At 42.3% G+C, this 27,226-nt stretch overlaps 4 protein-coding genes across 7 annotated transcripts in view; 3 read left to right on the top strand and 1 right to left on the bottom strand.

Moving 5' to 3' along the window:
• LOC143378499 (uncharacterized) overlaps positions 1 to 5,552 on the top strand; it is a 50,602-nt gene extending 45,050 nt beyond the window's left edge. Inside the window, exon 6 of the mRNA XM_076830297.1 lies at positions 2,315 to 5,552. Coding sequence (XP_076686412.1) covers positions 2,315 to 2,569 — 255 coding nt within the window. The 3' untranslated portion in view covers positions 2,570 to 5,552. The remainder of the gene's footprint in view (positions 1 to 2,314) is intronic.
• LOC143378523 (uncharacterized) overlaps positions 1 to 27,226 on the bottom strand; it is a 497,243-nt gene that overhangs the window by 282,585 nt on the left and 187,432 nt on the right. The window lies entirely within an intron of this gene.
• The window catches only part of LOC143378514 (acyl-CoA Delta-9 desaturase-like), a 271,792-nt gene that overhangs the window by 232,393 nt on the left and 12,173 nt on the right, over positions 1 to 27,226 (top strand). For 3 of the 4 annotated variants that reach the window (XM_076830337.1, XM_076830338.1, XM_076830336.1), the window contains exon 2: positions 24,603 to 24,823. In XM_076830337.1, the coding sequence (XP_076686452.1) occupies positions 24,616 to 24,823 (208 nt within the window). In that variant the 5' untranslated portion in view covers positions 24,603 to 24,615. Of the gene's footprint in view, positions 1 to 24,081; positions 24,380 to 24,602; positions 24,824 to 27,226 lie in introns of those variants that run through there. The other variant, XM_076830335.1, reaches the window with a different exon arrangement.
• Positions 9,895 to 14,007, top strand: LOC143366464 (uncharacterized). Its single transcript, XM_076807577.1, has 6 exons — positions 9,895 to 10,008; positions 10,465 to 10,766; positions 11,114 to 11,355; positions 11,945 to 12,316; positions 12,406 to 12,652; positions 12,762 to 14,007. The coding sequence occupies exons 1-6, from the start codon at positions 9,895 to 9,897 to the stop codon at positions 14,005 to 14,007; spliced, it is 2,523 nt and encodes an 840-aa protein (XP_076663692.1).

Below are 27,226 nucleotides of genomic sequence, written 5' to 3'. Positions count from 1 at the left end.
GCGATTAGTTTTAGCAATGTAAACGCAGGAAATAAGGGAATATCTTATCTAAAGAGATCCCCGTTACTGATTCATTTAACCCTTAACTGGTATACTGTTTTTGGCAAACGTGACTGGTATACTGGGGTCGTAGCAGACCCCAAATAAAAAAGGACACAGAAATTTGTAAAGTCGACACTAGAGCAACCACTATGAATATTTTCATCTTAGGTAATGTATAAAATAATAGAAGCGTAGAAAGTTAAACTATTATTATAAAATTAATTAGAAATTCAGTTTACCAACTTAGATAACCGAAAATTGTACATCGAACTTTGGGTGCTTGGGGTCACGAGCGACCCCAGGATACCAGTTAAGGGTTAAATGCCAGTACAAAAGAGGACTTTACCATCGGTTGCTCTCCCAGTATGTGTGTAGGCTGATTCGGTCATACTCATTTTTTCTTCATATGGAGTATACATAACATAGTGAACCAATTCTCACGCGTGCTCATATATTTCGAAAAACATATCCACATGCCCTAGGGAGCCCGAAAATGGTCATATAGAAATTAAAATCTTCATTAGGTGACTGATCGGAAGCTCAATTTTATTGTCGAATGAGCAAAGTGTATCTGAGGCAGCGAAGTACAGAGCGATCTTTGAGCTCGCATTGTTTCCAAAGTACTTTCGATGCTTTTCAGAGAATATAGATGTGAAAACACGTTAAAACCATGCGCAGTGTGTAAACCCCTCGACGTAAAAACACGCCGTCGGCACATAAAGCGTTAATATTATGGGAATGCGTAAGCTTGAAAGAGCGATTGATCTTTTGCATGATTGGTTCCTATGGTTGGTGGTCGCCTGGTGATACTCGAAGGGATTGCAGTCGAATTTGCGTCGCAAAGATTTTTACAGGTGACTAAGCCTAGCAAAAGGAGGTCGATTTTTGTTTCTGTCGGCTTTGTACTGCTGTTTGTGCTTCGAAGCTCCTTTGTATCGATACTGAGAAAGTCTTGAGGAGTAGCTATATACATAGTAAAGTGAGACGAGCCCTCGAGTATGCCGTCTAGAGCGACCGACATCAAAGTGTACAGTGCCTCTACGAGCTATAGTGACTTAGATGTGAGGTCACTCAGCGGGGTCTTAACCGATATCCTGCTGGGTATGGGCCGCTAAACGTGGCCCTCTACTACCTCTTGCAGGACTGTGTTTAGGGAGGATCAGGACAAAACCGGGGACCTATAGATGAAGTGTTACATCTTCGATTTTAATAAAATAAAATAGAAATTGAAGATACTGTTTATCATTATTAAAAGACACCAATTAAGCTTTCTACTGACTATTAAAAATTGTCTCATTGTCAGCACATATTAAATACAAATCCATTTCAGTAAGGTATATGTACCTACTGCATTACAACAGTAGTAATATAAATTATTTTATATTAATAACTTATTTTACCCTTTAGGGCCCAGGTTTTGTTCTGGTCTTCCCTAAACACAGTCCTGCAAGAGGTAGTAGGGGGGAGGGGAGGGGAGGGGGGCACGTTTAACGGCCCAAACCCAGCAGGGTATCGGTTAAGACCCCACTGGGCACCTCACACCTGAATCACTATAGCTCGTAGAGGCACTATAAATGAGTATATACAATAATGTGTGTTTGATGGAGTGCGCGTGCAGAGAGTAGAAAACAGTCGTATTTCTATGACAAGAGACATTACCTATTTAAGTGACACATTCTGATTTTTGTGAAACTTTAATAGGAAGCAGTGCTACAGAAAATATTCGATACTTGTTCAGTTTATCACCAATCTTTCGTACTTATAGGGTGATAATAGCCGTTGATATATATTCGGAATGACACTAATACGTGCTACAATATCTTCAATATTTAATATATAATTGGTCAAAAACGAAGTATCTCTTAATGACAATTTTGGCAATGAAAACAACTTCTCAGCATGTTAATTTATTAAAACTATTATTTAATATATTCATTAAAAGTTCATAATTTCGTGCTTGTGTTTCTCAGATATTGTTAATGAGAAATACGGATGCTTTGAAAATTTTAATTCTAAAAATTAGGGTCCCTATATTAAACCTCGTATACCTCTTATCCATGGGATAGGATCTATAAAGTCACGTGACTGGAAGGGTTGTAAACAATTTCATTGGCTTTGTAGATTTCGTAGATTACAATTTTCCTGGAACTTCCTCATATTTTTACATTATCATGGAACTTGCATATAGAAACTGCATAATACTTATCGCAAATCATTAACATATTGAAACTGTATAAATCTCAGTTAATGAAATATTAGTTATCTATAACAGGTGAACTTAGAACAATCAGCCATGGAGGAAATTTTGAAATTTGGCGAGTTCAGTTCTTTACTGAACAAATCCCGTTCTACAAATTCAAGAGACAAAGATGACAATTTCCTGTCCACCGATAACGAGAGGAAAGTCACGGATCAAGAAGAGGATACTGCAGAACAAAGGGATGAAGATACGGAAAAGGATACAGAGACGGATGTAGACATAGACAAGGATAGAAATAATTACGGTTCGCAAGTTGGAAATGATTAAGACGTCGTTTAATATATTTTCTTCGATTCTCTTCTGTGCTCCATCTGAAATGTCTTGCTATGGGTGAAAAAATGCCACACTTAGAAAATGGTGACAGTTATTAAATGTTCTTCAATTGATAACTCGATCCACGTACTTTTTCCTATATTTTCTACTAGTGGGCGCTTTCAACGGAAGGGTGTAAACGCATTATTTTAAATCTCGCCAATATTTAGCAGTGTACATAATTGAACATCTTTCGAACAGGAACTGATCAATACATCTTGGTACGGAAACGTTTTTTTCTGCCGAGAGCACTAATTAAAAATTACTGTTTTTTCGGAATTAAATGCTTATACGATAACTACAAAACGACGAAACTACCCATTATACAACGGCTATTTCTGAAACTGTAAATCTGGTTTGATTTTCATATAATTTTTGCTATTATCAGCCTTGGGCGTCAAAGGAAGAGCACATGGTGGCTGATAATCAACTGTACACGCGAAAGGGTGGCGATTCTGCATACCAAACTAAATTAAAAATATAAAGTGAATTGTTTTCGTAAATCTGAGGTAAGGTAACGCTTGTTGCATATCGTACTTCCGCAAGTGAAACTTAATTGTCTGAAAAAACGAGACGAATTACAAAAGCATTTTATTTCGTATTTTCGACATATTTTGTTATGTAGTATCCCCACCCTTCCGCTTGTAGAATTTGCTACGGGACACCTTATGTGTAGTATGGATACAAAACAAACTAGAACATTTATTCGGATTAAGTATCTGATATTCAGAAGATTGCTGTTGTACGATGGATGCGATGTTCTGCATCGTCCACGATGTTTAAAGGGTTCGAAACAGAAGTGAACGTTATAATAAATAAGGGAATGAATAGAAGAAAATAAATTTCTATACATCTTAGTGTTTTGAACACGAATTTTTACAATGGAGCCTGTTGTTAATACGATATTACAGTAATTACGTTATATACAATGATTACTTATTGAAAATAAGTTCTCCATGTAAAACAATTATGGTAACGAGACTACTGTCATTCTTTTCCCTTATGGTTCGATCCCCTTCGGTTGATCTCGTTGGAGACACGGAAGAAGTTTATAACAAATTTTACCAAATAAGTTTATCGTGACTCTGGTATTTATTTATTTATTGAAATTGAAGACATCTTTGTTGTAGATTTGATATGAATTTGTTCAAGAGAGTACCTGAAGCACCCATGTTAGTACATATAACTAATTAATTGAGGGTGAAGGCAGGTCATATAGAAAAATGATAAGTAATTCTTATCTCTCGTTTTCCGAGATGACTGTTTAGGTACTGGTATATAAATTGAATTCTACGACGATCTGCTGTCGTACAAACGATATTTATATTGGATGATAAGATTAGGAGAGGGAAATTTACGTTGGAAACACGACCAAATTATTTTAGCCTGAAGACTGCAGTATGGTTTGCACTGTGAAACTGTTTAACTGACCAAAGCTAAGAGTGTCAATACAGATTTATAATATGTTGATATTTATGTTAGGTATTTTAAACAAACGTTTTAATCTTAATAAACCTCCACTGACAATGAGTTCAAATTATTTGTAGTATCCAGTTGACAAAGCACTTGCATCTTTAGTAAACGATTTTAAACACAGGCCTAATAAATATTTAACCTTTAGAGGGCCGGGCTGGCCACTACAGTGGCCACCTAAAAATTTGGACACCTTGCCGGCCATTTTGGTGGCACATATGCATAAATTTTAAGTAAATAAAATTTACAATTTCAATGAAAAAATACCTGCCCTCTAAAGGTTAAATTATATGCCTAAATAGCTTTGAAGGTCCAACTACCTTGTCGAGTCAATTAAATGTCGTTTTATTTGAATTTTGCTTGAGATTTCCAAGTAAATGTACTGTCAACATTAAAATGAACTTTAAATTACACTATAATACATTTGGTTTAAAATTTTTAGTTAAACGTACGACAGTGCAAACTATACTTTTGTAGAAAGCGGCTCAACGATTCTCGGAGCCGAAAAAGAAATGTAGCTTCGAATATTTTGTTATACACGCGATTAAAATACGTCAAGTACAAATGTCCAAATATTAGAATATACGTGTGCGTAAGTGTGTGTGCCTGCCGTATAAAAACGAAAGAAGTAACATACTTGTATTGCATTCGAGGTTTGGCCAACGTGATTGTTTTACGTCCATTAATGAATGCGATTTGTTCCCTCTTTTTTTTTATAAATAATACAGCTTCATGAATTTTTAGTTGACTAACGCCATTGATGTTTTTGTTTCTGTTTTCGTTTTTGTTTTTGTGATTTTAGAATTTGCTGTAAATACGGGTACAACTCTATTGTAACTGAACTAGATACTTCGATGCTTTAAAATATGGAGTACCACGTTCTTATTATACAATATACTTTCATTTTCATTACTATTTGCGGTATTGAAAAGTATATTCAGTATAATTTTTTAGCATTAATTTACAATTCCCATCGAATTACGAATAAAATTGAATATTCTGTTTAACTTTTTAAACTTGTCTCGCGATTTAACGATTTGAAATATTTTTAGAATCGATTCCGTTGAATTAACAGGTTTGAAGTTTGTGAAGTTCTCGATGTTTTACTTCATCAGCCAGTTTTATTTGAATTTTAAAATATTTTAAGTACGTACATTATACATTATGTAGCACGCGCCAGTGCATTTCGAATCGTTTTCTATAATATCGGTTGTTGCTGTTGTTGTTGTACAAACTGTATTTTGTTTCGTTAAGTTCTTGTTGCTCGACCTATGTATTAGCATCATATTAGAACGTCTATCACGGCCATGTGCAATTATTTCAGTGATACGACGCTTTGGTCTGCCACGGCAAGCTGCGAGTGAATCTTGTGCAATCCTTTAAAGCGTCCAAAAAGTCGCACATGAGTCTTCATATCTCTTATAGTGTATATTGTGTAGCCTGTGTAAATAAATTGTAAAGCTAATGTCTTTTCTAATTGATACCTTTTTTGTTCTTCGCAACAAAACTAAACACAAGTTTCATACTTGTACCCTGAATATTTTAGACATAAAATAGAGTTAAGGTTAATTTTTTCGGTGCCCCAAAAACAAAACGGCGTTTTTAAGTCTGAAAATAGTTTCAATATTTCGTTTACTAACTTTTGACACGCTCAAAAGTAATGTTAACACGTTCACTCTTAAATACTAAACCATTAATTAGTATAATAAGGATAATAATGATACGCGTTATGATATTCGGTTAGAGCGCAGACTCAAACAGTATAGTGCCTCTCCGAGCTATAGTGACTTAATTGTGAAGTCACTCAACGGGGTCTTAACCGATACCCTGCCGGGTACAGGCCGCCAAACATGCCCCCCTACTACCTCTTGCAGGACTGTGTTTCAGGAAGATCAGGACAAACCCAGGGCCCTAAAGGGTAAAACCTCCAAAATGACTTCAAGACATGCAGTGATTTTAATTTAAAATAAGTTATTAGTATAAAATAATTTATAATATTACTGTTCTAATGCACTACGTATATTTTACTAAAATGGATTTGTATTTAATATGTGCTGCCAATGAGACAATTTTTAATAACCAGTAGCAAAGTTTAATTGATTTATTTTAATAATGATAAATCATATCTTCAATTTCTTTTTTATTTTATTAAAATCGAAATTGTGATTCGGAATCTGATCGTCGTACAGTGAGGACGTGTTTACAAGCACCGCTCTTCGAGTGTTCGTATGGTTCGACACGTGCCGCTTCTTGCGAATTAGTCTTCCGCGCATAGCGAAATCTAAATTAATCTACTAAAGTTTTATTTTCAAGTATGGTCCAACAAGAAAGAGTTCCGACACGTGAACAAGTTACTATTCTTGCCTCCATGGAAGGTCTCACAGTACAGGAGTACACAGTAGCGTTAGCTAAAATAATAATTCCAAAAGACATTCGTTATGTGTTTCGCATATCGCACGGAAGAATATGTTCCTACTTAAGCAGCAAGGAGCTCGCGCACCCACTTGTTGACAACAACACAAAGATAACGGTTGGAAGTAGCGCACGTGAAGTTCGGCCCCTTATCTCAAAAGCCAAACGAATTATTATATCCAACGTTCAACCATGCATCCCGAGCTCAATTATCGAAAATGAACTAAAATACTGGATATTACACCTTGTTGGGGAATATGGTAGTTACTCTCACCGCCACACTCACTCTCATAGCAGCACCTTCCGGATTGCAGAAGTTGCGGCGGTCAGCAATCGATGGGCCAATCAGCGCGCCCCATCGACCTGCTTCTAGATCTTTCGAGAAGACGCTGCAGCGGAAGCGGCTTCCATATTGATTCTCACTCTTGTTCGCACAGTGTGCGAAGACAGACGTGTCGCGTGCTGATACCGTTTTTCGTAACTTGTGAATTCTCAGCCTTATTAGTGCTTCTAATCATTGATTCAAACTCAATCGCTACTCCCAAAGACTATTGTATTCATCACTTTTATTACTCACGCTCATCAGTGATTGAGAATCGCCGTGGATGCCGCTCACGTGGCAGCGTGTTCACATATAGTTCATCGCGCCGGTCATATTCACTAAATTGTTCGGTAATCATTCAAAACTCGTATCTATACGCTCATGCTCACCCGACATGTGTTTTAAATAAAGGACGCAACTCATTTTATTCAATCGGCTGTGTTGTGGTGCACTTATTTATTGTACATAATCTCTCCGACATCCTAACGTTTAGAGCTATCTCATTTACAAACATTGTGGTCCTTCGAGTCGGAGCGATAAAAGTGCAGTGCAGTGCAGTACGATGCTCACGCTCACGTTTAGAATGGCTGGAGACGAGCCAACGAAGTCCACCAAGGAGACGTCGTCAAGGCCAATGTCACCAAGGCCTACGACGTCCACGCTCACTGCCCCAAGGAAACTCCTGGGAGTGCTTCGTCAGCAGACAAGAGGCAAACGAGAGCATCATCTGCATTTATCCTCCCAGCACAACTCAATCTCAAAGCGAGAACGTAGGTCGGTCGTTTTGATTCTCTCAAGACCCTTCAAACGCAAATACCGACTCACGCTCATACGACATCTCTCGACGAGATTCGCCTCCTAGCAGCTCACGTCGAGGAGGTGCACCAGGCATTCTGCAAGAAGCACGAATATTTTGAGTCTACGTGGCCTGTGAAGTACCTCGATGACGAGTACTTTTCGTCGAACGTGGCGGTGCAAGTGCGACAACTGACTTTGAAACTCAAGCTCCAGCTGAATCGCTTCAGAGAGGACGTAGAGGCTATCGCTCAATCCTGAGTTGTCGCCTTAAGCTCAACACCTTCTCGAGCCTCTAAGCTACCAGAGATCTCATTACCTACCTTCTCCGGTAACTATGTAGACTGGCCTGTGTTCAGCGAGCTGTTTACATCGCTCATAATACAAGATACCCAGCTCATGGAGATTGACCGCCTCCACTATCTGCGTTCTAGTTTGTAGAGGCCAAGATTTTCGCCTTGGAGCGACTGGAGGCCTCAGCTCAATCAGCCTCTACAAGAGAAGCTCAAGCTCCCTCTGCCGCTCCAAGTCGCTCATGCGAAAGCATTTGCGCCGTGCAAAAGCATTGCTGAGGCTGTAACGCAGCCTCAACCCTGCTCACATACTCAGACGTCACCAAATAGTTATCCGTGCGATTGCTGCTTGGAGAATCACTGCCTTCTGATGTGTCCATATTTCAGAGAATTAACTGTGGAAGCCCGACGAAAGCACATCACCACGCACGCACTCTATCGGAATTGCTGTGGCAAGCACAAGACCGAAGACTGCAAATCTGCACATCGGTGCAAAATGTGTGGGGCCAGACATCACACGATGTTACACCTCACTCAACCAAAGACTCCAGCTCAAGCGCCTGCTCAACCTAAATCACCCTCCGTTGCTCAAGTTTCACTTCAGGCTAAAGGGAAAACATAAGAGGAGGCTCAAGATTATTGAAAAGACGGCGCAGTCGTCGACTCACGCTCACACTCAACAGGAATTCAATCCCGCTCACGCTCAACAGGTCAACGCTCATTCTACTCACACTCAGTCAGCTTTCATACATCATTTTCCTCGCTCACTTTGTTAGCAACTGCTAACGCACAACTCATCTCACCTGTGTCATCTCTACCTATTCGATTACTCATCGACTCAGGCTCCGAGTTCACCTTCGTAAAGGAGGAGCTCATCGCTCAAATCAACCTTCAACAAACCCAATCAACCATCTCAATCATTGGCATCGGGGGCAACAAATGTACTCAAACTCGAGGTGTTGTAACGCTCACACTACGCTCAAACTACGACACTTCCGCGGTATCAACTCAAGCTTATGTTCTACGAACATTGACGTCAAGCTTCACATTCGTTGAAGCGCTTCAGAAAGAGTGGCCACACCTCAACAGGCTGGACGATCCCGACTTTCTCAAATCAAGGCCCATCGACAATGTCATCGGCGCAGACACGTATGAAAAAATTATCAAGACCAATCTTATCAAGGGCGCCCCTTCAATATCAATTGCCCAGCTGTCAATCTTTGGGTGGCTCATTCTCGGACCAATCAGCTCAGCTCCAATGCAACTCAGTTCGTCGCATTATACTGTCTTGGTGCAGCACAGCGACAAGACATTACAAGACCTATTAGCAAAGTTTTGGGTACAAGAAGAGCTCCAGACGGATACACCTTCTCAACTCACGCCTGAAAAACAAGAGTGTGAGGATCACTTTCGAGCAGCACACACGATTCGACAGGACGATATATAGTGAGGATCCCTCTCGAATCATCGCCACGATTGCTGGGCAATTCGTATCAAACAGCTCACGCGTGCTTGAAACGGACACTCTTCAAGCTCAACAAGGACAGCGAGTATCGTGACCTCTATCAAGGGTTCATAAAGGAATATGAGGAGCTCCATCACATGGTAAGAGCACCGTCAATAATACTCACCTAATACTCATTCAATTTTCTATATCCCACATCACGGAGCGCTCAAGCTCGACAGCCAATCCACGAAAATGAGGGTTGTCTTCAATGGTTCAAGCTAGACATCCACTGGACACTCAATCAACGATCTCATGCACACAGGTGCAAATCTACTGCTCAATATCTCTGACGTGCTGTTGTGGATTCGCGAGTACAAGTACATCTTTGCCACGGACGTGACTAAAATGTATCGACAAGTCATGGTCCACGAAAACGATCAGGATCTCCAGCGGGTGCTGTGGGTGGATGGCGACCTAAAGGAAGTGCCATGCAAGCTCTCTACAGTCACGTATGGCACCTAGCCTGATCTATTCCTGAATGTCAGAGCATTGCTTCAACTTGTGGAAGACGAAGGACATCGCTTCCCTCTGGCGATGCCATCCCTTACTCATGCCAGATACGTCGACGACATATTTGGCGGCGCCGACACAGGTGAGACACTTATCACAATTGCTCAACAATTAAATGACCTGTGCATCGCGGGAGGTTTCCTCTTGGCCAAGTGGCATTCGACCTACCCTACGTTGCTTGAATCAATGGCTCCGACTACGCGAGCTCACAGCTCAATCATATCACTCGACAACTGCAATACCAAAGTTCTCGAATTACAATGAAACGTTCTCAACGACAACTTCTCATTCTCATCAAAACCAAGTTCGAACTCAAGGCTCACTAAAAGTTTTCTCAGAAGTAGCACAAATATTTGATCCGCTCAGTTTTCTCTCGTCAGTCATAATTCGGGCAAAAACAATTTTGCAAAAGTTGTGCCTGCACAAGCTCAATTGTAATTATCCACTGTCATCCCAAGTCAGGTCTCACTGGCTCTTTATCAGAGAAGATCTCACGAGCTTTCACAAGCTCTCATGCCCTAGATGGTTCAACTCCTAGAGCGAGTCAACAGTGGAATTACACGGATTCTCTGATGCCTATCCTCAACTCGTCATGGCAGCGGTAATTTACATTACCATATCACCGCCCACAAATCACAAATTGTCGACACTCGTGTGCTCTAAAACTAAGGTGGCACCTCTGAAGAAACTCACAATCTCTAAGCTCGAGTTTACTGCAGCATTGATGCTTGCAAAGCTCACGAAATATGATCAAGCAACTCTTCAAATCAACATTGCTACAACTCACCCGTGGACGGATTCTCAAGTGACAAATCTCATGCATCACGTTGGAAAGATTATGTAAGGAATCGTGTCTCTCAGATTCAAGAGCTCGCTCAACACACACAATGGAGACACGTTCCTGGGACATCGAATCCAGCTGATTGCGCTTCTCGAGGCTTAACTACATTTCAGCTTGAACATCACAAGCTATGGTAGACGGGACCACCATGGCTCGCTCAAGCGAATGACTCATGGCCATCATAACCATCATTGAAGGACGACTCAAGTGCACTACAGGCTCGTCCAGGAATTACAAATTGGCTCAACATACAAAAGATCGAAAATCACTGGGATCTCATATACAAATATTCATCTCTTAACAAACTTATTCGCATCACCTCAGTCTGTTTCGGAGTTCTATCAAGGCTAAGGAAGTCACCGACTTCGTTGCCAATCATCTCACAGTCACCAGAGGACCTGGAAAGGGCCAGGATCTTTTGGATCAAGGCGATACAATCACTCTATTTCAACAAAGAACTCAAGGTCTTCAGCTCCAGCTCCACGTTGCCATCCTCTCATGTCTTCAATCGATTCACTGCGTTCATCGATGAGCAGGAAGTAATTCTGGTTGGAGGCCGACTCAACAATGCTTACATGGGTTATGGAAGTAACCACTCTGCAATTTTCCCTCGTCACTCACGCCTGTCTGATCTGATTATAGACTGTAGCGTGCGTAGCATCGAATTTTCGAGCGGAGTAGAAGGCGACCAGGTAAGGTCATAAAGTTCAACTGAAGGTTTCGTGACTGTTGGATTTGCCTGAGTTGAGTTTATTAAGAAGTGTAATTTATTACCACCCTCACGTCTCCCACCTCAAATTGGTGACCCCAACGTGATTTAGTCGGAAAGAGGTGAACGTTGAGGGTTTAACCGAATCGTTTTTTTTTCTCCCGCCGTTCGTGTGTGTGTGACGATGCCGCTTGATAACGAGGGAAGTAACGCGCCGAACACTTCAGCCGGGGCGAACAGTGATAGTGGAAGTGTGAGTTTGCTTACGCATCACACGTTAAGAATTCCACAGTTCTGGCCACACAAGATTGTGTTGTGGTTCAGGTTGTTGGAGGCACAGTTTGCGTCCGCGCGCATCACGAGTGATGAGACAAAATTTAATATCACTATTGCGAATCTCGGGGAAAAATATATAGAGCAGGTTGAGGATGTAGTAATTAATTTGCCTGGAACATTTGAAACGCGAAGTGATAAAACGGCTCACTGACAATGAGTCCGACGGTACGCGTGTGACGAAATTATTAGAAAGTGAAGAAATCAGTGATCGGACGCCTTCCCAGTTTTTCCAGGATTTGAAAAAGCTGGCCACCCCATCGTTTCCGGACGAGTGGTTAACTTTGTGGAAGAACCGCCTGCCGCCCAATACGCAGCGTGTTTTGGCGGCAACCACCGATTCGAAAAGTACCGTTCTGACGGAGATGGCGGATCGGATCCATGAAATTCGACCGGAGCAGGGACGACTCGCCGCCGTGCACAAGGAGCCGGCGAACAGTGAGCTGGCGGAAATACGCGAGCAGCTGAAGAAGCTGCAGGACCAAATCGCGGCCATGACCGTGAAGCGTCAGCGACCTTTCACTCGATCAGGCCAACGCAGCCGATCCCGCAGCAGGGAGAAGGGAGGACTGTCTTGGTATCACTCTAATTATAAGACTTGGGCAACAAAGTGTGTAGCCCCGTGTACCTGGATTCCGGGAAACGAGAAGAGCCGTCTGTGAACGTGGCGCACGACGACGGTTCCGGGTCTCGCCGCATCTTAGTGACTGATAAAAAGTCAAAGATTGCCTACCTGGTGGATACGGGGGCAGATTTATGTGTATTTCCCCGTCACCGAGTACGCGGACCAGTGGAAAAATCCGAGTATGAACTTTTCGCGGCCAACGGTACGAGTATTCTGACGTATGGCAATCTCGGGTTAAATTTGAATCTCTCTTTGCGTCGAGATTTCCCGTGGAGTTTTGTTGTGGCTGATGTGGGCGTACCCATCATCGGCATGGATTTTTTTTAGCCATTATGGCCTTTTGGTAGACCCGCGAAACGGGCGTTTGATCGATTCGGAGACGAATTTGTCGACTAGTGGGTGCGCGGTCAACACCGATGTTCCCAGTGTTAAAACAATCATTGCTGACTCGATGTATCACCAGCTTCTCGCCAAATATCCTGAGTTGACTCGGCCACCGGGTTTCGGAAACGGGACAGTCAAACACCGCGTCAGACATCATATCAAGACGACGCCAGGACCGCCGGTGCACAGCAAGCCATGCCGCCTCGCCCCCGACCGTTACCGGCAGGTAAAAGCGGAATTTGATTTGATGATCAAATTGGGGATAATCAGGCCGTCGAAAAGTCCATGGTCGTTACCGCTACACGTAGTTCCGAAAGAAGATGGTACTTTGCGACCCTGTGGGGATTATCGGGGACTCAACGCCCGCACCATCCCGGACAGGTATACTCCGCCTCATATAGAGGATTTTTCGCAGCGGCTACACGGAAAAAAGATATTCTCTACAATAGATTTAGTAAGAGCGTATCATCAGATTCCCGTCGCGCCTGAGGATATCGAGAAAGCCGCTATTACGACTCCGTTCGGATTATTCGAAGCAGTTAACACCATGTTCGGACTACGTACTGCTGCTCAAACGTGCCAGAGATTTATTGATGAAATTACACGCGATTTAGATTTTGTTCACGCGTATATTGACGATTTTTTAATAGCGTCTTTTGACGAGAGGCAGCATCTCGAACATCTGGACATTTTGTTTAAGCGGTTGAGCGAGGATGGCGTAGTCATTAATCCGACGAAATGTACTTTCGGGATTAAAGAAATAATATTCCTCGGGTATACGGTTAACGCAGATGGAATTAAACCATTGGCTAAGCGCGTCGAAGCCATTGTCAATTTTCCAAAGCCTGCGACCATTAAGCAGCTTCGAGGGTTTCTTGGTATGATAAATTTCCATCGACGTTTCATACCAGGAGCCGCGAAAATTTTACAGCCGTTGAACGATTTGCTTAAAGGTTCAAAAAAAGGCAACGCACCTATTTCCTGGACTGAAGGAGCAGAGGACGCTTTTAACAATTCCAAGCAGGCGCTCGTAAATGCTACGATGTTAGCCCATCTTGTACCGGGTGCGCCGATTAGTATTGTAGTTGATGCATCGGATTTTGCTATGGGCGCAGCTTTGCAGCAACGCGTAGGTAATGACTGGCAACCGTTAGGGTTTTTCACAAAGTCTTTATCTTCGTCGCAGTAAAAATATAGTGCGTATGACCGTGACCTTCTTGCAATGTATAGCGCGGTCAGACGTTTTCGACATGCTGTGGAAGGTAGAAATTTTATCATGTTTACCGATCATAAACCATTGGTTTATGCTTTTAATCAGAATTTAGATAAGTGTTTACTACGTCAATTTCGTCATTTACATAGTATAAGTTAGATTTACAACTTAGGTTTATTGTTAGTCTTAGGAGTTAGTTTTAAGCGAAGTAGTTGTAGATAGGTTTATGCGTAGTTGTATAAGATTTATCTGGGAATGTTCACCCTTGTGGGTGTTAGATTGGTGGTATATATATTTTTTTGGGGGGGGGGGGGAATGATAAACTTTTGATTTAGAGTTTCTTTTTCTAAGACGTTCTCTCTGGTAAGGGGGTACTGTAGTGTGCGTAGCATCGAATTTTCGAGCGGAGTAGAAGGCGACCAGGTAAGGTCGTAAAGTTCAACTGAAAGTTTAGTGACTGTTGGATTTGCCTGGCGACGAAACCTCCCTTGTTCTCAGGGCCCGGGGTTTTCCCAAATTTGTGCACGCGGTACGCGTTTCCTGCGATTCTGGAAGGAACGCAACCGTGGTGGCATTCGGTTAGAAGGACTCGGGTAGAGCGGTTGTTTGTTCGTCCGCTCGATATTTTCTCCAAAGTAGTTTTTGGTGTTAAAATAAACCATATTTCTTTGTTGAGTTTATTAAGAAGTGTAATTTATTGCCACCCTCACGTCTCCCACCTCAAGACCATGCATACAAAACTACTCTTCATGGTGGGACTCAGCTCACGCTCGCTCACATCAGACAAATCTACTGGATCCTCGGAAGACGAGCTCCAGTGAAATCTCACATCTTGCTTTGTGTTGTGTGTGCTCGGCAAGGGGGAATCCGTGCCCATCAACTGATGGGCCAACTACCTCTTTCACGAATCACACCCTCACAATCGTTCGCCAACACTGGACTGAAGATTATGCTGGTCCAATCACTCTAAGGACGTGGAAGGGGCGACGCGCGAAGATTCACAAGAGCTGGATCTGTGTGTTTGTCTGTCTCACTACATTACCTGTTCATCTAGAGCTAGTGACTGACTACTCCACAGAAGAATTCATTGCAACTTACAGGCGGTTCATCTCAAGAAGAGGAATTCCTCACTCGCTCAATTCCGACTGTGGCACCAACTTCATCGGTGCAGATACCATTCTCAAGAGGATGTTCATTCAGGGATCACAAGAACATCAATCAATCGCTCAGCTGTTTGTCAACGACAACACCCGCTGGTGCTTCAACCCCCCCCCCCCCCCCCCGCTGCACCTCACATGGGTGGAAAATGGGAGGCAGTCGTGAAATCGATCAAGTATCATTTAAGAAGAACTGTGAGTGAGACAGCACTCACGTACGAAGTATTCAGTACACTCCTTACTCACATCGAAGCCATGCTCAATTCACGACCGCTCGAGCCCCTCAGTGACGACCTTGAACACTTCTCAACACTCACACCAGCTCACTTCCTCATCGGACACTCACTCTCTGCTCTGCCTGAATCATCTGTCGAGCACGTCACGATCTCACCATCCGCCAGATGGCAACTCATTCAACAGAAGATGTAGCGATTCTGGACTCAATGGTCAGCTCACTACCTACAGCGACAGCTGTCAGTCTCCAAATGGCATCATCCATCCAACGACATCAAGGTCGGCTCCCTGGTGCTCATCACAGATTAGCGATTGGCGAAATGGCCACTTGCTCGGGTTCTCACAGTGCACCCAGAGAGTCGTGACTCTCATAACCGCCACTACCACATTAATCAAGCCAATGGCGAAATTGGCAATTTTGCCTGTGTCAGACACTTCATCATTCTCAACCTTGTTGATGATGGCGGGAGCAATGTTGGAGAATGTGGTAGTTACTCTCACCGCCACACTCACTCTTACAGCAGCACCTCTCGGATAGGGGAAGTCGCGGCGATCAGCAATCGATTGGCCAATCAGCGCGCCTCATCAACCTGCTTCCATATTGATTTTCACTCATGGTCGTACAATATGCGAAGACAGTGGTGAAGAAGTTAGTGGCGCTTTTAACAATGTTATTTTAACAGTCTCTTGCAGCAGCTTGCGTTTATAGTATGCCCCGAGAGCATCGTTAAGTTTGTTGTACCAAGGCGCCTGGGTTCGAGATTCTGGTCGAGAATCTCGGGTGCTCCAGGTCGTCTTTCACGGTCGTCGTCCAACGAGCTCCGAAGTTTCGGGTGATAATGCCTCGGATGGTTACGCTAAGGCGTACAGCGGTTGAATTCGGGCAGGCTTGTGGCGGCTCGGTCGCTGGTAGTGGGAATCCGTAACCCCACTCGAACTGCCTTGTCTCGGTTGCGCCGGGGCTTATGTCCTAATTCTCGGAAATTCTTAGAGGCGAGAAACCGACGCGATCTAGCGGCGCAGTTGGGAGTGAGTTTCATCGCGCTGATGCGTCATGAGACCAGCGCGATTCGGCCCGGTTTCGATCGGTTACGGTCGCCCGTGCGCTCGGCCTCTCGCTCACTCCCGGTCGCGCCGTCGTGGATTCGACTCCTCGCGCTGGGACGCTACGTCACAGTACAAGTGTCAGTTATTTTAAAAATCCATGATTTGTCTATTGTGACCCGATCCGTTACATTGTTATCGTTTAATTGAATTTTTCACTGTCTTCACCGCGTTGTCTGATATCCTTATTTGTCAGAGTTGCAAGCAGAACATAAAATTTGAAGAAACTGGAATGAGAGGCCTTGGTTTTAAGATTGTTGTCAATTGCCGATGTGGACGAAGAGAAATAAATTCAGGTCCCTTCATCAATACTGGTTTTGAAATCAATCGTAGAATTGTGTTCGTCATGCGTCTCTTAGGCATAGGTAGACAGGGGTTAAATACATTCTGTAATTATATGGACAATTTAACAGTCATATCCATGTGGCTTCGAAGAAAGTGTTTGAATTCTGCTGTAAAATAGCTGTAGACGAGGAAAAGACAGAAAATGAGCAACGCGAGAGACCACTACTGAGTTTAAAAGTATCTGGTAACGGTAGTCGGAAAAATGTGTCTTTAAATCGTTGTTTGGCGTAACAACTCTGATAGGGTATTATTCTGGAAAAGTCGTCGATATGATGGTAAAAAGTAGTTATTGTCAAGCGTGTATATATTAGAAAGATAAGCCTCAAAATACAGTAGAATATCAAGAGTGGAAAGAAGAACATGATGAAGAAATCTGTGCACAAAATCACCATGGCTCTTCGGGAAGCATGTAGGTACAATCAATCAAAGAGATGTTTTCGAGATCAGAAGAACTCTATGGTGTGAAATATCGAAATTACATTGGTGATGTTGATTCCAAAACTTTCAATGCAGTTCGCAAGAGTGAATGTATTTGCCACGTTCAGAAAAGAATGGGAACTCGCCTCCGAAATATCAGGAAAAAAGAAAAACTGAGTGGCAAAGGAAAATTGACCGAGGCTTTGTTGAAGAGACTTACTACGTATTACAGATTGGCAATTCGTAGAAATGTTAACAGCATGGAGGACATGAAAAGGCTATAATGGCCACATTCCATCAGCTGCAGTCTACAGACGAAAATCCTCAAAATGAAAACTGCCCGGAGGGAGTCGACAGCTGGTGCAATTGGCAGCAGGCTAAAGCTCTCGGAACGGAGCCTGAGCCACATCCACCCCCATTACACCCGGATGTACATGAGCATATTCTTCTTATATATGAAGATCTATCAAGAGAGGATTTATTGCAGAGATGTTTAGGCGGCCATACCCAGAATGCAAACGAAAGTTTTAACTCGACCGTTTGGCTATTAGCTCCAAAACATCTCCATTCTAGGTACAAAATAATCAAGGTAGCGGTATTTCTTGCTGCTATTTTATTTAATGAAGGAAATTCAGCCCTACTCATGGTTATGAATGAACTTCAAATCGTAGTTGGCAGGCAGAGCTACGGATATGCCGGGCAAATGGAAATAGTATCACTGTCATCATATTCATTATCAGACTGCAACGGTGTAGTATGATCATCACGACTTAAAACTGGAGGCAATAATAAGTTTAAAGCTTCTTTGGGCAGAGATTGACGATTTTTGGGGGGTAATCGTCTCTTCCTGGTTATTACGGGATCTGAACTTAATAAAAAATGATTAAAAATATTTTGATTGCAAAAAGACATTATTTTCATGAACTCGGAACCTTTTTGAATAACTTGAAATTTTAGAAATTCAAGTAAAAACGAGCACAATCTGATAGTTAATCTCAGTTCTTTGATAATCAGAGATGATAACTGCGCAAACAACAATACTTGATCGGACATGGAAGATAACTAAATGTTTAATTGTTTTTGTAGATCAACTATGGTAATTAAGGTTGTACGAGGCAATTTTTAATTAAACTTTATGAAGGTATTATTGCTTGCCGCAAACGTATAACAACAAAAAGTAATTAAATAAACACTTGAAATTGACGTCTTCATCGCGAAACAGAAGTTTAAAACACAGAAAACACAAAAACAGCTACAGGAAATCGTTTGATAAATCGCTTGGAATAAACATGTATGGAGTTCCTACAGCTAACTGTTTTTGACCGACTCGGGTAAGGAAAGAAGAATTGTAGTAGGCTGTGGATATGCGTTTTATTGTGCGCAAATATTTCAACTATACCAGGGATAAAAAATCAGATATGTAAACATTCTTTTGTATTTCGATTTTTCGCCAACTTTTAGGGTCTCCCCACTGTGCGCCGGTAACCACCATAGCAGTGAAGGTGTTAATTGTAATTTCGTTTCCCATCGCATTACCAGGGAAATATCTCGACATTCGTGAATGTACAGAGATCAAATTTTAATCATTTTTTAAGTCATAAAACATTTTTAATACCTTCAGCTAAACTAAATGTAGGTAGCTACTTAAAAACAGGTGTTTCAGTATGCAATAAAGTAACAGCATTTATGACATCTTGTATAAGCCAGGTATTTCGGGACTTTCAGTATGCACACCAGGCCATACTTGACTATCCATTTCAGAAATGCGAATTAATGAGAGGAAATGATACACGTGTATATGCCCTGCAGGAATAGAAATTTGGCGTCTGGGAGAAATGCTGGTCCAATTGGTCATGGTATACCTAATTTCCTCCTTATGGTCCCCTTCTTTCACACTATCTGTACAAAGGGCGTTCGTATTTTCACTATTAGTCGCAATGGTAACTACCCGCAATCTCATATCGTGTGGGAAAAAAAAACCAACAGAACGCCGAGATAGCGAATGACTGAGCGATGTTAAAAGTGATGGCGGAATTGTGGAAGGGAAGCCACAGCAGAGAACTTCCTTCATTTAATTTCAAACACAGTTTTCAGCAATCGGTGACCGCGACGTAGTAAACCCATTCAAACATTTCAAGTAGTATGAAGTGTGAAGACGTTGTTTCGGCTACTCACCCAACCGCCGGCGTTAGCTTTATGTAGATAAAGAAAGCAAGATGTAGAAAAGGAGACTAGTATTTCCATTCCACAGTGGAAATTCGACTGTCTTCGACGGGTGTTTCAATTCACGCATACTGCGCATAGACTGCAGGCAATGGTGATTGGTGGTTCATACGGTGAGTGTATAGATTGCATAACCTGATTGGAGTATTCGAATTCGAACAACTACGCATGCGCGCATTATGTGCATTGGCTGCCTATGGTTTGATTTTCTGTAGTTGCTGCACGCATCATGCGCTAGAAGTTGGAGGATTCTTGGGAATTCTGCGAATTAGGTTATGCAGTCTATTCACTCACTGCATGAACCACCAATCACCATTGCCTGCAGTCTATGCGCAGTATGCGTGAATTGAAACACACCCGACTTGGGCGCCAAGCATCCACGTGCGCGCCTGGCAGAGCGTCGGCCTATTTCGTGCGCGCGGCTTCATAAATTAGACCCTTTCAAGTGGACGAAAACGTGCGCGGCGCGCCGTTGCACTAGTCGGAACCTGCCTCTAGGACGTTTAGCAAGGAATTGCTATACGCGATTAAGCACGCCGCGGATAAACTATCCAACGCAACCGACGCACGTAAAAAGGGAAGTTCAGCGCGTCACAGTAGTCTGTCACTATTGCAAAAAGCCGGGACACCAAATCAGAAAGTGCAGGGCTAGAGAGAGAGCAAACGAACGGGAATACAGATCGCGTTATACAAGCACGAACTACGGACGCGAAGATTTTAGACAGAATTTTAACAGAACTCCGGGTCGAGAACCACCTAGCGAAAATCGAGATTACCCAAACGCGAGCCGCGGAACAACCGGCGATAGACAAACTAACGCAGGAGCTAGAGTAGTGACGACCGAGCGAACCTGGTAGTGACATCCCAGCTTGAAAACACGATCAAACTCAGGGCGCCGAAATTACAAAAGGAAAGAGTAAAAATGCTAGTCGATACCGTTGCCGATATTTCGTTACTAAAGATAGGAAAGGTGTTGGACGACGTCCGCGCCGAGGACGAAGTAGTCTCCTTGCGAGATATAGCCCCAGTGGAGACTAAAACGCTATGTCTAGTGCAACTAAACATAAAGGTCAGGAACAAAACGGTAACACACCCCTGCCAGTTAGTAAGAGACGACTTTCCGTTAGAAGCAGACGGAATCCTAGGACAGGACTTTATGACTAAGCACGACGCACAGTGGTCCGAATCGCCGAAAACGTGATAAAAAATCCTTACGTTCACATTTCACCCTTTATCATTATGAAGATGGTCATTCCAGGGGTTTTTGGGGTCGCAGGATCTGATTCCGAGGTCAAAATTTTTATTAGATTAAAACTAAGCTCTGTAGGGGGAGGAAATGTCGATAAAATAATGTTATGTTTTGTTTAACAGTACTGTCTGATTTGATTACGTTATTTGAAGTTAATTACGGCATCAAGTTTAGAAAAATTAATAGAGATAGCATTTTTATGAGAAAAAAAAGTATTGAGCACGCGAAAACTAGGAGGTCAATAATTTGTATGAAATCACACTTGAGACATTGAAAGTGTTTTTATTTATCCATGAGATGAAATTGTGCAGTCATTCGATGTTATTGAAATATACAAAAAGTTATAAGTAACTGAAATATAAGAAATTATGTGATGGTCGTATTTAATCGCGTGTTACTTTTTTTGGAATCGACGGGCATCTTTGAAACTAATATTATTTGGTAGTCTATAGTATAAGGAATGTATGTGCAAAAGGAGAAGTTGCACTTTTTTGCGACTTCCGAGAAATAACCAAATATGTTGGCAGCAATCAGGGCGCTTGCGCGGAAGAAGTGTCTGCGACGCGCCAACATGCATCTACATATATTCCTGAAAATACCTGTGACTATATGTAAAAATGTTTTCGATGTAAGTCGTAAATAAAATTGTTTCACAGTCATTTTTTTAATAGATACAACAATGTATTCCTAAAGCATTTGGTAAGGAATTGCATTTTTTTCTGTGTTTGGTGGGACACTCTGTATATCTTACGTGCAAGTCTTGAAACATGTGCTGGCCAAATTTTAACTTTACCTTCATTTGCTGTATTGGTTTGGCGAATATTTTATTACTTTATTACTTTACGATACCAGCGCAGGCCGGGATAATCCTCCATACGTGCGGAATCTTAGGCGTACTACTTGAACGAAAATTAAACTCCGCGCGCATAGAATGCAATAAATCATCGGAAGGTCAATCACGGGGTGACACTGAACAGTCTTGACCAATCAGGTACTCGAAATGAAAAAGCAGCCAATACCATTTTTTAGGAAACGTGCTATGTCCTCGCCAAGTGTAGGTACCAGCTACAACCAAGGCAAGAAGAAGCAGTTTTCCCCGGAAAACCATCATTCTCGCACAGTTTCCGAAAAACAATCACTAATTCCTTTATAATAGCAGAACACAATGATGTGCGAAATTAACGTGAAATCACTAAAATTTCAAAACTTTAACACAAATGTGGCACGGGTTTCCTTTGTCCAATCACTTTAAAATTTTGCACATATCATTTTCTCACGAAGTGTCACAATTTAGGGGGGTGCGACAAAAAAAAAGGAAGTCGAAAAATAAGGACCACCCTATTGTACGCATGTCTGTCTCTTGGTATATTTGTTCTTTTGGCAAATTTCGCAACACTCGTACCGTTTTTGTATTTTTTGTAACGTCTTATGAAACGCGTAATGACCGCTGAAAATTGAGTCGTGTGCTAATTGAATTATTTCCCGCTTGTTCGTTGGTGTGGGTCGCGACACCACCATGTCGCCCGGGTGGGTTGGAGAAACCCACTTGTCGGCAACGCTGCCGGCGACAAAACCTACGTTCGTGTGACTGCAGCCTTAACGTCCGTTGCTTCAATGATCATATGACCGTGATCTGAGTATGATTCGTGCACCGTAATTTACTCTGTTACGTTTTGATAAATTCTTGCCATTTTAACCTATTTGGATGTTTAGAATACATGCGACCCAGGGGGTCATCACTTCCTGCAGTGTTGTAACGCTGTCGAGATTTTTCAATAAATCTGGTATTCAATTGAAGGCACACGCATGTGCCCACCACTTTCTAAGCTCAATTATGTAATATAAAAAGAACCTTGAATACATACTCGGGGCTTCACTTCTAGAGGTAGTGAGGGGCTGGGTCATGATGTAAGGACATAAAGTTTGCTCGATCGGCTGCTCATTTTCGTCTTTTACTGCGCCTTCCCACTTTCCGCCATGTTAAAATATGGCCGCCTAGTTACATTGTGGGGTTTATAATGTACTAACCTATAGTAGTCGAATAAACGAAAGAAGGCGCCTTGTGACCGGGGCCAGAATTTGCGACGTTGCCGCTACTCCAGGCTCGCGCTTAAATGGTATGACATGTGTGATACATGTCCATCTAAAAAAAGAATAACTGGCCTACTGATTTTTCGGTCTTGAAGATATTTATGGCAAACATTGATTTGCTTTATTTAAACTTGATTGTGGTATGGCATTTTTGTTTTTCCTGTGTTTTTACACAGGATGGCGTTTCAAGCATTTTGCTTATATTGCCCAACGAACATTAGTCATTCATTTTTCCCTCCTCTCTCTTTCGGGTCCCAGCAGCGGCAGCGCACCGGGAGAAAGGTGGTCTCCCATCTTTCCCCAGTACACCGCCCCGTGATGCTTAACTTCGGTGATCTAACGAGAACCGGTGTTTTCCATCACGGCTACGGCCGCTGTTGATTGTGGTAATCGCTCGTACTTGAAAACTATTAACGGTGGTGCTTTAAGAGAACCCCACCCTGAAGCTATTAACAAAATACAAAGTTAGGGATTTTCTTGCTCGTATAAATAAAAATATAAAGCTTGGATTTTTTATATAGTTTTAAAACAAACTTTATTTTGCTAGAGAACAATTTTTTTTTAAATTGTACAAAATGTCTTCCCGGAACACTGCAACAAAACTGGCCCGCACTCTCGGGAATGACTGCATCCTACTGAGATCACCTACCGTCGACTGATATGTGAGAAATTCTTCTCACAATCAGTAGCCGACGACAAAACCTACGCTCGTGTGATTGCAGCCACAACGTCCGTTACGTCAACGCTCGTATGACTGTAACCTGAGAGTGATTCGTGCACCTTGTAACTTTCAGATACAGTTCCTTGACATTTTAACCTATTTGGGTGTTTGGAATGCACGACCCGGGAGGTCTTCGCTTCCTGCAGTTTTGCGATTCAGTTGAGATTTTCAAATAAAACTGATATTCAATTGAAGGCTCAGAATGTCCCCACCACTTTCTAAGCTCAATTATGCAATATAAAAAGAAGCATGAATGCATATTCGGGTGTTCATTTCTAGTATAGTGGGCTGAGAAGTCAGAAGCTTTGTAAGATTGGGTTCCACTCCCTTTCGAGCAATTACACAGAAAAATCATACAGGACGTAACATTGCTGTTAGCCACAACGTTAAACTTCCTCTTTGAGACGCCCGCATTGCTGAGTTGTTGGAAACCCGAGTCCACCAGTTGTAAGGAGCGAATTTATAGAATATACGTTGTTATTTCTTACTAACTGCTCTTTATTAGAATCCAATCAATATTTGAATTTCCAGTGTGAGATAAACCCACTGAGATGCAACGTAACCGCCCGAAGAGTATCACGTTATGAAGTGACGAGGCTAAATTAACTTTTCCTAGCGGCTCTCGGTGATATCCACTATCCAGGCACCGGTTGGTCCGCTACTAACAAACTCTAAAACAACCACAGATCCTCGGCTTCGCAGCCGCTAATCTCATTGCCTAAACAAGAAAATTGGGATTCATAGAAAATAATAGGAAAAGGAATTGATTGAAGTCGGTGATTCCATACTGGTGACATTCCATTATACGTACGTGTGAACGAACCTCTATATAAACAAAATGGGACAAAGAATACAATCCTCCAGTTTCTCGATGAAATCTCCATGTCACTACTTTTCCAAATCACTCGTAGCTTGGTGTAATAAAAAATGTGTACTATAATGTGTGTGCGTGTGTACGTTTGTTCTCGGGAATAAAACAACATTGGCGCATTTGTGTAAACTAACGTAGACAAACTACGTTGGATTTCAGGAATAAAGCAAGAATGGCGCCATATGTCACAACTACCCCGACGGGTGTGCTATTCGAAGACGATACGCTCGAGGAAAATGTAGTGATGGAAATGTCGAAGGAGAAATCCGAGATACGCATCGTCTGGAGGAACGTGATTATCTACGCGTACCTTCATCTTGCAGCACTTTATGGAGTATACCTGCTCTTCACTTCCGCCAAATTGATGACAGCCGCCTTTGGTGAGCGATATTAATATTACGATGGTATTTTTTGAAGAAATGTCAAAGTAGAAACTGAATAGTAATGGAACGAATTGTAACGAAGTGCGAAACGTGTTGTTTACGTTGATAAGACAACTTGATAAGAAGTCATACCGATGTAGAATAACGAGGCGTAAAGATTATCCACCCCTTGTTGCGCGTAGATTTTCGTATTAGTTCCCCGGTGTCGCTGATAGTAACCGCTTTTCTTCTTCCTTGGAACAAGGTCAAAATACTTGGTAACAGTTATTCATGAAATTATTAGGTTGTGAGAAATAGGTACACGGTTCTTATAAATAGGAAGTGTATTATTCGAGGAATTGAATGCATACGATATGCACAGAATTAAAGTCCATTTCATATATATTGGCCGGTGAGTTTCGTGTATTCTCCCACCACACCGCTTGCCTGCCCCGGTGCTCCTTTCTCTACGTTCTCACTCTCTCTCGGGCTACGCCTGCTCGTCGCGCGGTGAGGATTCGGTGCCCGTGAGGTACGCACACATGCAGCGAATCATCCCCACCACTTTAACTATATAGACGGGACACGATTTCGAGTGGTCGTTTCTCGCTTCTTTCTTGCCGAAGGCGAGAGCGAGATGGAATGAAAGCGAGTCTAAACAAGCTCATGCCCGGCGCGCACGCAAAGGACGGAGTATCAGGCGTACGAAAAACGGAGCGAGACAAAGCATGTATCACGCGTCATCTGTCTCGTACCGATCCTCGCTTGCTTTCAGTTCCTCTGACACGCTGTCCCCTGTCATCTCGCTCTCGCCTTCGCAGAACAAGAGCGAGTCAGAAGTGGTGGGGATAGCGCCAAGCTCCAGACGTGTAGGCCAAACCGAGTTCTTAGCGTAAAAATACATACATCAGAATAGGTGTGTGCTAGGTCGGAAAAAAATCAGGAGTGTTATTCGTCAGAACATTGATTCTTTCTCGATAGCTTCACCTCTTGATCTACGCATAGCTTCGTAACACACACAAATATTACGCTAAGAATAAACAACAGCCACACGACTACGTTCAGGCGGAGTCGAGTAGCGTTCCCGTTATTCGGTCCGCGAAAAAGAACTCACCGGCCAATATATATGAAATAAACTTTAGTAGACAAGGCTCTCGAAGCAGAGGTACCTACTTTGCGAAATATCATTATTTTGATGGGCAAATTGACCGATCGAACGAGCCCTCCGCGGGCGGGCGAAGTTCGATCGTAATTAAATGAAGCATCTCGTTCAAAGATGATTACTTGTAGTAGGTACTGTCAAGTACGCGGAAAAATACACAACGTTTAGAGGTAAACAATACAATCTTTATGGCGCGCGAGATTCAACGGGTCACATGCGCGCCCTAGCAACCTTATAGTTTTAGATTTTTAGATTTAAATTTAAGAACATGATTACGGGATTAATTACTTAAAGGGACATTTTTGTTTGGGAGGGTGGTAATCATTTTCTAACGTAATCATCAATTGATACAGTGAAAATCGTCGTATCATTATCATGTAACATGTTACAACGCTATGAAACATTTAAATAATTTGTACAAGAGTAATCATAACTACCACGGTACATGAGTCACGGTTGTTGATTTTAGAAATGAAAAGGGAAACTTCTTTTAGGTTGTAAAAATGTGTACCTATATCGTATACATAGGGTAAACTCGGGTAAGTCCGTGATAGTTTTAGAATTTGTCTATTAACTGCTAATATTCACATGTTGTGAAAGTGAGTCTACGATATAATGGTAGGTCAGACATCATTTAAACATATAGGTAATAGGTTAGCAGAAATTAACTAAGTATATTTAATTGAAAATATACAAAATTAAATTTTCACGACATAGGTACCTACTCTGCTTACTCCGTGATTGGCAAAGGAATCTACCACCGCGGGAACGGTGGCGCTAGTGCAGCGAAGTCCAGGTGGGCGGTCCGATGACGCTAGTATCCATAGCGGATGTGTTTCAAATCACGCATACTGCGCATAGACTGCAGGCAATGGTGATTGGTGGTCCATGCAGTGGGTGAATATGGTTCATAGTAAACCCATTCAAACATTTCAAGTAGTATGAAGTGTGAAGGCGTTGTTTCGGCTACTCACCCAACCGCCGGCGTTAGCTTTATGTAGATAAAGAAAGCAAGATATAGAAAAGGAGACTAGTATTTACATTCCACAGTGGAAATTCCACTGTGTTCGACGGGTGTGTTTCAATTCACGCATACTGCTCATAGACTGCAGGCAATGGTGATTGGTAGTTCATACGGTGAGTGTATAGACTGCATAACCTGATTGGAGTATTCGAATTCGAACAATTACGCATGCGCGCATTATGTGCATTGGCTGCCTATGGTTTGATTTTGTGTAGTTGCTGCACGCATCATGCGC

This window comes from Andrena cerasifolii, chromosome 2, assembly GCF_050908995.1.
Source record: "Andrena cerasifolii isolate SP2316 chromosome 2, iyAndCera1_principal, whole genome shotgun sequence".
Taxonomy (NCBI): Eukaryota; Metazoa; Arthropoda; class Insecta; order Hymenoptera; family Andrenidae; genus Andrena; species Andrena cerasifolii.
Note: the sequence above shows the minus strand (reverse complement) of the source record. Positions and strands in the feature narration are given on the sequence as shown.

What these genes read in the sequence shown, in the direction of transcription:
- LOC143366464 (XM_076807577.1), top strand. Translation starts at nt 9,895, where the DNA reads ATGTCAGAGCATTGCTTCAACTTGTGGAAGACGAAGGACATCGCTTCC. An exon ending in ATTTGGCGGCGCCGACACAG is followed by an intron (nt 10,009 to 10,464) that starts GTGAGACACTTA and finishes TTCAACTCCTAG; the next exon opens with AGCGAGTCAACAGTGGAATT. An exon ending in TGCTTACATGGGTTATGGAA is followed by an intron (nt 11,356 to 11,944) that starts GTAACCACTCTG and finishes TGAAACGCGAAG; the next exon opens with TGATAAAACGGCTCACTGAC.